Source organism: Tetrao urogallus (assembly GCF_951394365.1).
Source record: "Tetrao urogallus genome assembly, chromosome: 4".
NCBI lineage: Eukaryota > Metazoa > Chordata > Aves > Galliformes > Phasianidae > Tetrao > Tetrao urogallus.
In genome coordinates, this window is record NC_136817.1 from 33,879,506 (window position 1) to 33,894,452 (window position 14,947).

Sequence of the window (14,947 nt, forward strand, 5' to 3'; positions counted from 1 at the left end):
AGTCTTGCAAAAATTAAACAATTTTATCTGCAAATACAGCACACCATCTTAACCTGCATTAGGTGCAGTTCCAACCTTTACCCTTTGTTAATCAACTTACCAGACTATATTAGACTATAGTTATCACAGTAATCCATTTTCTGACTTGCAGTCACCCCAAATTGTACCTTAGAATGGAAACCCCAGCTCTGAAGTTCATAACCTTGCTAAGTTTACTTTCTGAAAGATTTTTTTTTCCTGCCACTCTTCTTATTGCAATGCCCTAACTGCATTATATTTACTACGGCCAACAGTTAAATGAGAAAAGTTAAGAATGGGCAACATTTACCCTTTTCTTTTGCTTGACTTAGTTATTTCACAGTCTTGATCTAAAAAAGTTCTGTAGCAACTTCAACACCTGTGAGTATCTTTGCCATAGATATTTTTGCGTATCTGCTGACATAAAGATCTATTGGCCATTCTGCACACATGGAAAACCTATTAGTGAGATCATTAGTAAGTACCATCAACTGTTAATCTATAAAAGCCAAAAGAAGAGCCTAAATGCCTCTCCAGTAACCACATGACAAGAGATCTGTATGACAAAGAGGCCAAGACTTCCAGAGACTTGATAAATGGTATTATGTGTCAGGGTACCTGCCAGAAGGTTAGGAAACTGTGACAGAGTAAAGCCTTCTCCTGAAGTTGTGTAAGACCATACTTTTTAACAGCTTGAAGTTTTAAATGGAACAGATGAATGGAAAGCTCTCCACAACTGTCTGAAAGGAGGCTGTGGCAAGAAGGGGGCTGGCCACTTCTCCTGCATAACCAGTGATATGACTAGAGGGAAGAGCCTCATGTTGCACCAGAGGAGGTTCAGGTTGGGCATTAGAAAAAATTTCTCTGAAAGAGTGGTCAGGCACTGGAATGGGCTGCCCAGAGAGCTGGTTGAGTCACCGCTGCTGCAAGTGTTCAATAAACATTCAGATATGATACTAAGAGACATAATTTAGTGGGGAAATATCGTTGGTAGATGGACAGTTGGACTGGATGATCCTGGAGGTCTTTTCCAAAGTTGGTGATTCTATGATTCTATGATTCTACTTCCCCTACAAGGACAGGCTGAGAGAGCTGGGGCTATTCAGCCTGCAGAAGAAAAGTCCTCAGGGAGATACGAGAGTTGCTTTTCAGTATCTAAAGGAAGCTTATAATAAAGAAAGGGACAGACCATTCAGCAGGAGCTGCTGTGATGCAGGACAGTATGAAATGGTTTCAAACTAAAAGAGAGGAGATTTATATTGAACATAAGGAACAAGTATTTTACAGCAAGGGTGATGAGGACTGGCACAGGTCGCCCAGATATGTCATGGATGTCCTATACCTGGAGACATTTAAGGTCAGGCTGGATGGGGCTCTGAGCACCCTCATCTAGCTGAACGTGCCCTGCTCACTGAAAGAGAGTTGGACTGGATAACTTTTAATAGCCCTTTCCAATTCAAACAATTATATGATTCTATGATGATACTGTGATCACACAACCCCCACAGATAACCATCTAAATTATCACCTAGATAACCACATAATTCCTGCACAAACACACACTTTTTGAGTATTTTTCGACTATGAGTCCAGAATTCCTCTACCTGCAACCTGAGATTGTTCCTTCTGTCCTTTTGTAGCATGTCCCCAAGAAGAGCCCCACTCCATGCTCTCTATGATCTCCTTTTAGAGACTGAGAATATGACTTTCTGTTCAGTCTCAGAAACTTCAATTCCCTCAACCGCCCCCCATACATTATGGGTTCTTAACCATCATAGTGGTATCTCTGAGCCATTAGACTTTGTTCAGTTTATCAGTGTCTCTTCTGTTCTAGGGGCCCCGAACACATGACCTGAGATGTAGCCACAGGAGAACAGCATGGAGCATGGGACAGCCACTTCCCTCCATTTTCTGACTAAGCTCTTTAATGCAGCCCGCTATGCCATTAATCTTCATCACAGAATGGCTGAAGTTCGAAGAGATTACTGGAGGCCAACTGGCTCAAGCAGTGTCACCCAGAGCCAGCCACCTGATAGCTTTTGAGCATCTCTGTGAAGGGAAACCCTACACAGCAACTCTAGAAACGATACAAACACACAGCTGACTTGTTCAACTCATCCACAGGAATTCCCACCTTGCTAATGGCAAAGCAGCTCCCTAACCAGTCAGTCCCCAGCCAGTTGCATGATGCTATTCTGTTCCAGGTGCAAGACTCCTATTCAGCTTCACATATTTCCTATCAGCCCAGGGACTGTGGTGACACTGACCACTCTAGCTCATAATCTTTTGTTTTGGTTGTTGCTTTTGCCTTTTCCTAATCACTGGAGATCCTCAATCACCATCATCTTCGTCCACGTCATATACCAATAGAAATGGATGTTCAGAACATACTGCTACCAACAATAAATCTGGTAATTTACTTTCTTTAAGGAAAGGCTAGTTTATAACTATTAGAACTGTTTCTGGTCCATCCTGATGTTGATCATTTCAATGAAAAATGACTTCAAAACAGGTTTTGAGGAAACATTCCCAACTGTCAATTATTTTCAGATCTTTTAAATTTGTAAAGCCAAAAGCTTTCTTGCTGTTATTGACATTCTTGCAGGAAACATTATTTCATTTTTTCCTTGAAGAATTATTTACTTTGGGTGTTCTTCTTTGCACCTGATACAGTGGGTACTTGCCCTTGTCAGGAACAATATTAATCTAGCTAAAACCACTGTTCTAATCCAACACGGCAACTTCTGATTTCCTATTTCACTCATTGCTTAATTTGTTCCTGTTCTACAAGCCATCCAAAGGATACTTTCCTTCATCCCTTATGTCCCAGTGAAAATGTCATCACATGCACTGGTGAATCAGAAAACTGTAATCCTATAAGAATCAAGAAACACAAGAAAATCGTTTCATGGTCTCTCCTGTCTTTTCTTATATTTCCTTATAAATACAGCCAGCAACTCTCCCCTGTATTTTATGTAATCCCTTGTATTTATCTGAAAATTGTTCTAGTACTAAAAACATGCTGCAACTAGGACACAGATTATTAGTTGTAACTGATACTGTTACAGTTGTTCTTGCTCAACAGAAAATACAGCAGCCACCTATCTAATAGCTTGGAGATTTTGAGTGTTAGGTTCACAGGGACTTTGGAAGGAAGTGCTCCATTCTATGTGGTGTACTAAAATACGCTTCAGTTCTTTTATTTTTTAAGCTTCTGTACTTTTGTTATCAACCAAACTCTTTTTATAGAATTAGTTCTCCATTTCTTAAATGGAGGCCAGATCATGAAGCTCTACTGTGGTTTGACTGAGGAGAAAAACTGACAAAAGGCTGTAGAAGGAAAGAAGGTGCTATTTTGAGGGTTTAAAATCAAATGAAGAACAGCTACCACTCAATTCTTTATTCAAACCTTTACTTCAACATGTTTACATGAATTTCCCTAATGAAAAAGGCATTCTTCTAGTGGTTATTGCTTAGAACTATGAGATCTGTAAACATGAATATAATCTCAACTATTCAAAATTCTATTTAAAGGGCCAGGAAAACATTTGAAGAGTTAAGTCAACAACAGTCTGTGATCACAAGTTGATAATTAACACCTTTGCAAGAGATAAAAACTTCACTGGGGTTCCTATGACTCTCATTGACAGTAATCTTGTGAAAGCATGCTACTGAAGCAGGAGTCTGAAAAACTCCTGCACACGAACTAAAATGTACCAAACGTGGTACACGATGACTCCAGATGAATGCAACTTTGCTGTGGTGATGGAGAAAGGAGGCAAGCATCTTGATGAACAAAATGTCTAATACCTCAATGAAACCAAAACTTCTCTCCAAAATTCACCTGTCATCAAGTTTGCAAGGAAAAAAAAAAAAAAAGCAAACTTTCAGTTTACAGATACACAAAAGAATGAGCCAAAACTGAGAAGTATCAGATCCTATGTAAAAACTTTTCCAGACTTTGAAGGCATACATAAAGCATACCAGAGATTTAGTCAGTGGGATCATTATTTCATTTAGTTTAGTTTCCAGAATTAAAAAATGAGCCTTTTATATTATGCACAAGTATTACAAAAAGTATCCAAAATCCTCTGCAACAAGAAAGACATAAACATTCTTCTCTCTAGATCCACAAATATCGTGGAGCAACTTATCAATGCTAAAAACTACCTCATAGAGTCTTCAGACTCAGAATCTCAAATTCTCTGCTTCCAAGTGAATTTCCAGGGATTACTCTACAAACAGGTGAGAAGTCTCTATAATATTACAGAACAGCAAAGACCAAATAGCACTGAAAGTAGCGAGCAGTAATTCCAACTTCATTATCAATAAGGATGTGTCTTGCACTCAGCATTGAGGTATTTCTTAACACTTTGTACAAAACACGTTAAACAAAAAACCTCAAATCCTTGCATAAAATGACCAAACTGTACAAGCACTCTTAGAGAGGAAAACCTCACCACCTATTGCTCAGCAGCTCGCCACTGCAGCCATAACTCCCATCTGAAATTAATTGCTATCAGGAATAAATAGGTGAGACAAAAGACACAGTGCCAGGAAAGGTTGCAAACTGCACCTCTACTTATTGTATTGTACAATACTTACGTAGTGTAAGCTACAATAGCTGCTAAGACTTCTGTATGACCTTACACATTATATGTTTGTGCTTATTTCAAAACTAGGAAACGAAAACTCAATTATGCAGGTACTGAGATCACACTGATGATTAACACCAGTTTTATGGTTTTCAGACAGTTACACAGACTCTAACAAAAAACAAGTACAGCAATGGATTAGCCCTAACCCAAGCAAAAGCATATTCTGAGGTTGGACAGAATTTTCTCTCACTGGCCCCATACACGTATATTCTATGGTCAGAACCTACAAAACAGATTTTCACATCTAGTTTCCAGATATAGCAATGGACGAAGAAGCAGTCACCTGCCCAGACTTCTGAATGTTACAACATGTAGAGCCACAACAGTGTACAGAAACTGAATTTATTCCATGTGGCTTAAGAAGAAAAATGCAACGAGCAGAAAAAGCATTTTTGACAGAGATTTCTGGGCAGCAGGGGGAGTATGTGGCTCAGAACCGTGCACAAAGTGAAGAAAACTGTGATTTTTAAGCACTGCTCACAGGATTTCCAAGATTATGAGCAAACAGACCTTTGAACCAGGAAAGAAAAACAATGCAGCAATATTAAGCAAGAGTCCAAGGTGAAATGACTGTTGACTCTCAACTTCAGTACTGCAGTGTGCACCACAAAATGCAGTGGTTTGGCTATCAGTATGAAAATCTATAAATAATTTTAAGCTGGGGAGAAGAAAAAGGTATGCACAAGGAAAAACGAACGGCATTAAGACATACGGTAACAGAAAACTTGGTTAAACATCCCAAAACAAAGAACCCTGATGGATTTTTTTCATACACATTTTAAAGTTTCATATGAAAGACTGACCTATGCACCTAAAGCTGCTTTTAACTGTCTTTGCAAACGATGACAGGTAAAACCACCTTCAGACAGGAAGCCAACTTTCTTCCTGTTGTTTAAACAACAATTAGTAAAGTGAGAGTATGTCTTTCTTCTGTGCTTAAATGATGCCACAGGATTTGTAGAAGGACAAACATATACCAGTAGATGCAGTGGTTAACTTAAACATCTTTAGAACATTTGGTGTGTCAGTAGTACAGTGTATGGCATATTCTATGGGGGAGTGGGACAGCCCAAGAGGGAAAAAGTGTTTCATGCAAAAAGCACACTGAGAGAGTGAGTGCCAAAAGTGAGTGTGGGCTTCTCTTACACCAGTGAATGTAGGTAAAATCCCTCTCGCAGTCAAAAAATTCCAAAGTGTCATCAGGGAGGAAAAACAAAAGTAATGATTCTTGCCATACAGGTAAAGCATATGAAAAAATGTGTAATAAAAACCTTCTTTACATGACGCCCCCATCTTTTTCCCCCCAGAGAGAAGAGTATAAATACTAAACAGTCTAATGACAACTTATCACCTTGTATTGTACATCACAATTTGAATACTAGCATACAGATAATCAGGACATTGACATGATGTGCAAAGTACTGATCTTCAGCTGCATTTCAGTAGCAGTGCTTATGACTACAGCTTACGGAGCATCGCTATCATCAGAAAAATTGGAAATTCTTCCAACATTAATAAAAGATTTAGGAATACTGGAAAAAAGCAAGAACGTAAGTGATGGTTTTCCTATATTAGCTCTTTTCTGCTAATGTTTTCTACTTATTTTTTTTCCATGCAATCTGTCCTCAAAAATTAACTTTTTCTCCCTCTTCTCTACAGGAGATTCATCTCGAGCTCTACACACCAAATGAGATCCAGGTGAGTTTTAGCCTTCTGTTTTCAAAAGGACTTCTAAGATATGGCAACTTTAAAATGATGCATTATTGATTTAGACCAAAACAATTCACTTATCAGAAGGGACAACACAGAAAGCAAATCTGAGGTATTTGAATTCAGTGTGAGGTTTCCTAAAATACACTTCTGCCTTTGACTTATATTCTTAAGCATTAACAAGATAATGAATAATGAAGAAAGATATTACTTTCTTGGTCTGTGCAATACAAAACATAAAACTAATCCTCCGTATTCATTTTGTCTTCAATTCACAAGAAGAGAGTTCTGTGAATCAATTATATGTTGTATAATATTTGTAGAAGGCAATACTGTTGTATCAACACTAATATAAGAACAATTCGGAGAATGAAGAGTTAGAAACTTTTTAAATACAGCAATATCCACAGGAAAATGCCCTTATTTTATCAAAATCAGATGCAGCAACAGTAGCTGGTTCTGTTTAACATATCTCTCATATCCCATTAGTAATGAAATTTAATTATGCTCTAACTAGCTCTTTCCAGAAGTAAAACTTAACCAACTCATCCTAGATACAGCTATAAATTCTTATTTTATGATGTTCAGTACATACGTAAGACTTATTTCCATGCCAATACCGTCATTGTGGTTTCTTTTTTTTTCTAAAATACTGCATACCTGAGTCCAGGAGCATTCTAAGTACCCATTATCACAGTCTATGTACCATTCACAGGTTGCTGATCTGTACAAATTTTCTAATTTAGTGTGCAAGCAGCTAACAAGAGCATCAATTTGTTTGTTACTGGGAAGTAGTTAAGACACTTATGCAAATTAACTACTTTGAGCCTCCAATTAAGTTTTTAATCCAGCAGAATTCTCACTTAACAGAAATTTTGTTTGAGTAAAGATTTAAAACCAGATTCTGCAACCACTTCCTTATCTGAGTCATTTTTCTTCTATGCTGGCAAGATCAAGATGCAACTATCTCAGAGTTCCAATGCTCAAATGTAGACGTGTAAGGCTGATTTAATAGCATATTATCACCAAGTGCCTGAAAGAGCTTGTAAAAGTGATGTGTAAAGCGATGTGTACCCACATCAAGGTCAGGAAGGATGCTGTCCTGGGCAGCATGACCTAGCGGGAGGCAGCCCTGGCAAGGGCAAAGGGTTAGAATGAGATAGTCTATAAGGACCTCTCCAACCCAAGCAATTCTGTGATTCCAAGACATTCAACCGTAGGACCAGATATAGGCATTGCATAAAGGAACCAAAGTGCATTAATTGAAGATTGCCACTGTAAAATAGAAGCTTTACTAGTAATCCTTTTCTCAGGACAGGATTTCCAGACAACAACTGGAAATAAGGCTCAGTTTAAGAGCTAACACAGCAGTTTCATGTTCTCAAGACATATTCCATCATTTAAAATGTCCTGTAAAGATCATCTGCATTTCAAAAGCTACAAGAACTAAGGCCACATGTAGAATTTTATAATGTGACTTGGTGGGAAAAAATGATATTGTACAAAGGGAAACAAGGAAAAAAATAATGGGCAATTAAGAAAAAAAAATTCAATCTTTTTCAAAAAACATTTAATATAAATACTATATATCTCTATATATTTATATATGTGTTGACTTTGATTACTGTATTAGGAGTGCAGTCGGCAAACTCTGCAGTGTTACCTGGAAGAAATGGTTACTCTGGAGAAAGAAATTGAAGATGAGCCTGAAATTGAAAATGAAGTTGAAAATGCTCTTCAAAGTATCAAAAAGAACCTCCAGAGACTTAGGGTAGGTAATCTTTATGGTCAGTTAGTTAAAAGCAAACGTATTTCAGCAATAATGAAAAAGAACATCAGAACCAGTCTTTTTTTTTTGCCTTAAGGCCATTGTGTTATGGTTGCTTAAGAATACAGCATTTTGTACAACAATACTGTAATGTCAAGCTACTTGACAACATCTATTTGCATGAAAATCCAAGACTTTAGAACAGTTGGCCCACATTAACTATTCAAGTCAACATTTTAAGAAGTATGAGATTTGTTTTCTATGCTAAATCATGTAAGTCACCCTACACTGTTTTTAGAAGGGTCCCAATTATTTACGTAAGTAGTAGTTCAGAAAGCTGTGCCATAAATTCATGGTTCTAAAACTGTCCTGGTAAGAGAGCTATAACCAATTAACAAAATTTACTGTATTGCAGGATCTAAATCCCATAGAAGGTGACTGCAAGATCTGTGAAGCTAACGACAAGAAAAATTTTCCTGATTTTCTCCAACAACTGACCAACTTTCTGAGATCTATGCAAAAATAAGCAACTAATCATTTTTATTTTTACTGCTATATTATTTATTTAATTATTTAATTACAAATAATTTATATATTTTATCCCGTGGCTAACTAATATGCTGTCCATTCTGGGACCACTGTATGCTCTTAGTCTGGGTGATAAGACGTCTGTTCTAAGATCATATTTGATCCTTTCTGTAAGCCCTACGGGCTCAAAATGTATGTTGGAAAACTGATTGATTTTCACTTTGTCAGTAAAGTGAAGTATTTTCTGAAGGAATTTTTAAAAGTCACTTCTAGATGACATTTAATAAATTTCAGTAACATATGAAAATCATGTTTAGAGTCTTCCTTTTTAAATGATACTGTCTTTCACTGGTGACTCATTGACCTGCTTAAAAACTATTTATGATTAAAAAGCCAACAACATTTACCAGTATACAAGTGTGTTCAGGTACCATACTCAAAACTAGATACTTGCAGCTAATCTAAGTCTTCCCAGTTTTTGAAAATTGATATAAAATACTAGATTATGCTGGCATACAGCAGAGGGTGTGTCATGGAAAAACAAATGCAAGAGTACCAAACTACTTGCCCCTCCAAAAAATACTCAAAGTGATCCTAAACCACCTGTCCTACTTAGCTACACAGTCTCATATACTTTTCTCTGGGACTATTTTTCTCCATGCTGCAAGAAAAAATATGTGGTTCTCACAAATCTCCAGAGACAACTGAAACAATTAAGCAGTTGAAATAATAAACATACAAGTAACTTAAGTACCAACATCCCAGAACACTTACATAGCCAGTTCTTTCCAGCAATGACTGATATAAAATTGATAATTAATGTTTAAATCCAATCCAACACGTACTGCATTAAGTATTCAGAAAAATCTTTTTGTGGAACCTCGGAAATGTGCTTCAAATGAAGATGGAGTCAGTCACGTGACATTCTAAGATTTATGCAGAAGGAAACAACTAAGTAGAGCATCTTTTATAACCCCAAAACCACCACTAAATGCTAGCGATGCACACTGTAATTGATGAAAGTAAGCCATACTACAACAGTTATCATTTTATCATTTAGTCTTTGATGTGTTTTGCTGGTGGGTGTGGTATAGAGTATTTCAAGTCATACTTAAAAACAGACTAACAATGGAAAACACAGCAGTTTTCTTGAATGCTGTGAAGAGAAAATAAGCGTAATGCTAGCTTTCTGCCAAAACTGAGAAAATACTCACAGTGTCGGTACCTGTTGCTCCACTTCTCTTCCCACAGTGAAGTGCTTTGCCCCCACCCACGATGACTCTGAAAAGCAAAATACTGTCAATCATCTTAGCCACAAAGAGATCAGCCCCACCCTCTTCTCAATCAGCTGCTTTCCAAGTGACAGCCTGTAGCAACAGTAAGACCTAAATACAGCGAGATTAGAAACCAGAAAATAACTGTTATAAATATATTTCTCCTTTGTCAGTATTTACAGAATGCTACATTTTTGTACATGCTTTCCTTTTCATGGAATAAATTCTTAAAAACAGCAAGCTTAAAAATAAATAAATAAATAAATAAATTTAAAATAATCTCCTTTAAAGCAATGTGGAATAATAGTAAGCATTGAGTCTATAAAATGGCATCAAAAAGAGACTAGTGTTAAAAGCATCTGGGAGTGCATGATCTGAACAGCAGTGACTGACTACTGATTATTACCAGCTGCAGACAGACTTCAGTGTGCAGAATCTTGCTAGGCCACCTATGCCTAAGTGACCACAGCAATTAATCCAAATAAGGCTGAGACTGCTAGCAGTGATACTAACCAGCACAGCCAAATCCCTGAACACCTACTGGACACTTCATTATGTTTGTGTCCAAAAAAAACTTAGTGTAGGAAGCTGGGGAGTAAGGGAGGCTTGCCTGAAACCTGAACATTAGAAAGAGAACAGAAGCCAAGTTACAGTTCAATAGCAAATACACAAGTTTAAGTGATTTAAAATGAATTCTTTTACAGCTGTAAGAACATACTATGATATCACTGTAACTCACTGATAGTGATATATTTGTAGATTATCTCTAACTTGATATTTTTCATTGGGTTACTTAATAAACTTCTAAACCTCTTAAATCTGTGGCATCTGAATCCTCTAATCTACAGCAAAAAGCAGCTCCCTGAACTAGCAGCTTCACACATAATGCGTGGATTGGCAGGCAAACACGTTTCAGTACAACACTATGAAGGTTTATCTGTGTAGATGCCTAGCCTCTAGCAATCACAAAGAAAGCAGAGGTGCAGTTTTTACTGGGTATAGGCCTGCTACTAAATAGGGTTTCCTTTATCATTTACTTTAACATGAGAAATCTCAACTTCAACAATTTGGTAGAACCAACCTTGGGATTAACCCATAGAGTCAGACACCAGAAAAGGAATAACCAATACCTCTTCTAAGTCCCTAAACAGTAAGTGTAAGGGAGTTAACAGTCCAGTACTTCAGAAACAAACAAAAAAAGGAGCATGAAAAGATTCTTATGCCATAATCATAAGGAAGATGGAATCATCAACAATTTTAGGAATGAAACAAATACAACATGAAACTATAAACAAGTTTTCATTGTTTTTTTGTCTGCACAAACTGCTTTGGAGTCAGGCAGCAGTTGAGAAGTGAAGGTTGCTTATAGTCTTGGAAAATGGCAGTTTTGCTAACTGGAGTTAGTTCTGGGGACTGTAACATCATTTCTGTACAGTAGCCATGCTCTGCTGTGGATTTCCAAAACTACATTTTCTGACTGGCCTGACCCCTATCTAGCATTTCCACGTTCAAGTCACCTTTTCAGAGAAGTATCTACTTCACTATAAAGATTGCTGAAACACACCGCTGGTTAAGGTAGCTGTAGAAGAAAAGCTGTGTTGCAAACGCTTGTACTCATGAGGCCTCCTAGATTCTTACTTTTATTGCGACATTTCATGACTGCAAATTTCCTAAAAAGTATATACAGCACAATAGTTCAGTTCAGTTGAAGAGGACTACAAAGATAACCTAGTCCAACTTCCTGACCTCTTTTGGGCTAAGCAGAAACTTAAAGCCTATCACTGAAGGCACTGTTCAAACATCTCAATGCTGACAGGTACGGGGCAACTAACACCTCTCTAGGAAGCTTGTTCCTGAGTTTGATGACCCTCAAAATAAAGAAATGTTTCCTAATGTTCAGTCTGAACCTCGCTAGTACATCCTGCCATTGGTACCCAGAAGCAAAGCCCAGCACCTCCCTCCGTTTTCCCTCCTCAGAGAGCTGCAGAGAGCAGTGAGCTCGCTTCACAGCCTTCTCCAGAGCTGACAAACCCAGTATCCTCAGCCTCTCCTCATAGGACACGCCTTCAGTTTTGTTGCCATCCTCCAGATGCTTTCAGGGACCTTAACATCCTTTTAATATTATGGAACCTAGAACTGCACATAACATTCAAGGTGAGGCCACGTCAGTACTAAATACTGCAGGGGAATCACCTCTTTCGACTGATTATGCTGTGCTTAATGCACGTCACAACTCCGTCTCCTTGGCTGCCAGGACACACCGCTGGCTCACGGTGGCACCAGCATCCCCACACCCTCTCAGCTGAACTGCTCCAGCCACTTGTCTCCCATGTGAGCCCATGTCTGGCATTGCTCTATCCTAGGTGCAACACTTTGCCGCACATTCAAGCTCATCTCATTCTCTAACCCATGGGTGTCCGACATTTTGGCTTGCCTGGGTCACAGTGAATGAAGAGCAATTATCTTGAGCCTCATATAAAATACTTAATGCAGTTCATGTATATAACTAACTTTACTTTTTTTTTTTCTCTCTAATTAAAACCATAACACTAGTGGGATAATTTGTCCTCATTTTTTGTGAAACTGCTGCATAAATGCCTGATTCGAGAAGTGGGTGCAATTATTAGTAACTTATCAAAGCTTTCATTAGCTATTTTTAAATGAAATTTTACTCTTCTTGTACTTCATCCTTGAAAACACTTGCTCACAAATGTATGTACTGTCAAAAAGCAACGACATGAATAAGATGGGACACCGAAACATGGGGTATTTTTCTCTGGTAAGACAGATCCTATAAAAATCTGCAAAGAGATATGATCTTGCAGTTGAATATTCAATTGCAACATTTGAAAATTTGCAGGTAATGCATTTACATCAACTGAAAATGGAGTTGCAAACATACAGGAAAAAAAAAGCTATTTTTTTTCAGTCACCTTGAAGCCTATTCTGAAATTCTTTTACCAAAATGGAAAGCATGGATGCATATTCTTCACTGTTCACAGGACTGTGTTTAGCCAGTATATTAAAATGCATTAAATTATTTGCTATATGCTGTAACTTGAGTTAACAGCATGCTGTGCTCCCCCACCCTTATGCTAATTTCAGCCAAAACAGTGCTAATAACACACCTGAGAGGGAAGTGTTCTCAGGGCCAGACCAGGCCTCAGTGGGGAAGAGCCACTGCCATGTCAGCACAGGGCAGACGGCAGGCTGTGGGTTGGACACACCTGATCTAGGGGAGGGGACCCATTACTGGGATGAAGGACGTGAGCATTTGAGGATTGCCCAGGACTTAATAACAGGATGCTTAGAAGGAAGAAGCAGAGGTGTTTAGCTGACCTGGGGAAGATGAGTGTGCAAAACTGAGAGATAAGGAGATATAAAGGACCGGTCATTTAAATAGCATGCTAGTCAGCACACCTGCCTGGTTTGGTCTTGTCCAATCCCATAAAACTTCTTGTTAACACATTCCTCTCTGTTCTGTCTGTATGTACACGTACAGGGCTCTAAGTGCTAATGTAGTCAAGAGTGCCACTGTGCACAGAGAGCAACTAACTCAATGATCACCAGCAATAAACAAACAGAATAATCTGATGAGTAGGCAAAGAGGCTTGGGAGCAAGAGGGTTCTGAGTGGGGCTCTAAGGGCAATTCTGGATATAAGAACGCCACCACGGCTCTAGGGTCAAGAGCTATGGGAGTAGGGGAGTCTGAGTCAGCTGTATGATTGTGTATCTCTACAGGTGAGATCTCAGAGGGGCTAGGAAGGAGAGGCCTGGCCTTTGACTGCATGCATCAGCCCATACCAGAAACTGGCCCAGGGCTCTAGCCTCAGAGGCTTTTATTTCCAGGTTCAGAAACAACAGACACCTACTGGGCAAACATGGTTCAGCTCAGTTGCTGGAGGACTCCACCTTGCACAGAGACACGTTCTAATCAGAAATCTCCACTGTGCTCAGCCAGAGAGAGCAGCAGCTGAGCTCTTAACCACAGGGCAGTGGTGCTGCCTTCATAAGAATACCCTCACCTGCTGGTCTTTAAGCTCTGGGACTGGCTATGGGGGTATACCCACATGCTCTGCATTCATGTGCCTGACAGAAACACCCCTTCAGCCTGATGCCAAGAGGAGCAACAGCAATCTTGCCTCTCAGGAGTTTGGACATATGCTTAGATATATTAGGACCTGTTTTCTCTTAACAGAAATAGTTCCAAAATATGCCACACTTTTCCAAGTGCTTTTGAAACTATGTAAGTAGGTGAGAAAAACCATTAACAGCATATGCATCAATTTACTACCTGAATGCATTGCTCATTTACTCCTAATTCATTAACAAACAGTCTAAATAAAAAAAAAAACTGAGTCCAGTTGTTGTAATCAAGTGATGCCTCAAGGATACAGCTATCATACACAGCTTACCAGATCTCATTCACAAAAGAACTTCTCTCCTTGAAAAAACACTGTTTCAGAGAAGTTTTAGTTTGCTATTCAATTAATAAAATGCCTTAAGTACACAAAGAAAATGAAGTTATTTGTACATATTTAAGACTTCTAGCTTGACAGCATTAAACACCTCACTCATGCCCCAAAGGTCTAAAACCATAAACAAAAACTGTCCAGAAGTACATAAAACACTAACAGACTGTCAAGAATATGTAAAATAGTTTTAGTATCATGAAAACAACAACAACTTTGCTGTAAGGTTGTCTGTAGTGAAGATTCAACTTGCTAGTTAAAAAAGCCATGCAAGGAAAAAACACTGTCAAGTCTTGTTTTATAATCATCTTACAATAAGAAACAAAAAATTCAACTATTACTGATATACAGGAACTTGACATAACAGCTTCCCAAACTTGTATGAGATACAAAAATCAAGAAACATGGACAGCACAGAATCTAGCATCAATACACGAGTATTTCACAACACACAAAACAGTCTGAAAAAAACCTGACGATGGTTAACACCCAAACATTACCAAGTTGTCACTGTAATA

The 14,947-nt window shown here is 38.4% G+C and overlaps 1 protein-coding gene across 1 annotated transcript; it reads left to right on the forward strand.

The window, feature by feature from the left end:
* Positions 1-6,082: 6,082 nt before the first annotated feature.
* On the forward strand, positions 6,083-8,680 carry LOC306945860 (uncharacterized protein; the record flags this gene model as incomplete). Its single annotated transcript, XM_079534689.1, has 4 exons — positions 6,083-6,226; positions 6,336-6,374; positions 8,020-8,157; positions 8,570-8,680. The coding sequence occupies 4 exons, from the start codon at positions 6,083-6,085 to the stop codon at positions 8,678-8,680; spliced, it is 432 nt and encodes a 143-aa protein (XP_079390815.1).
* Between the last annotated feature and the right edge of the window lie 6,267 nt (positions 8,681-14,947).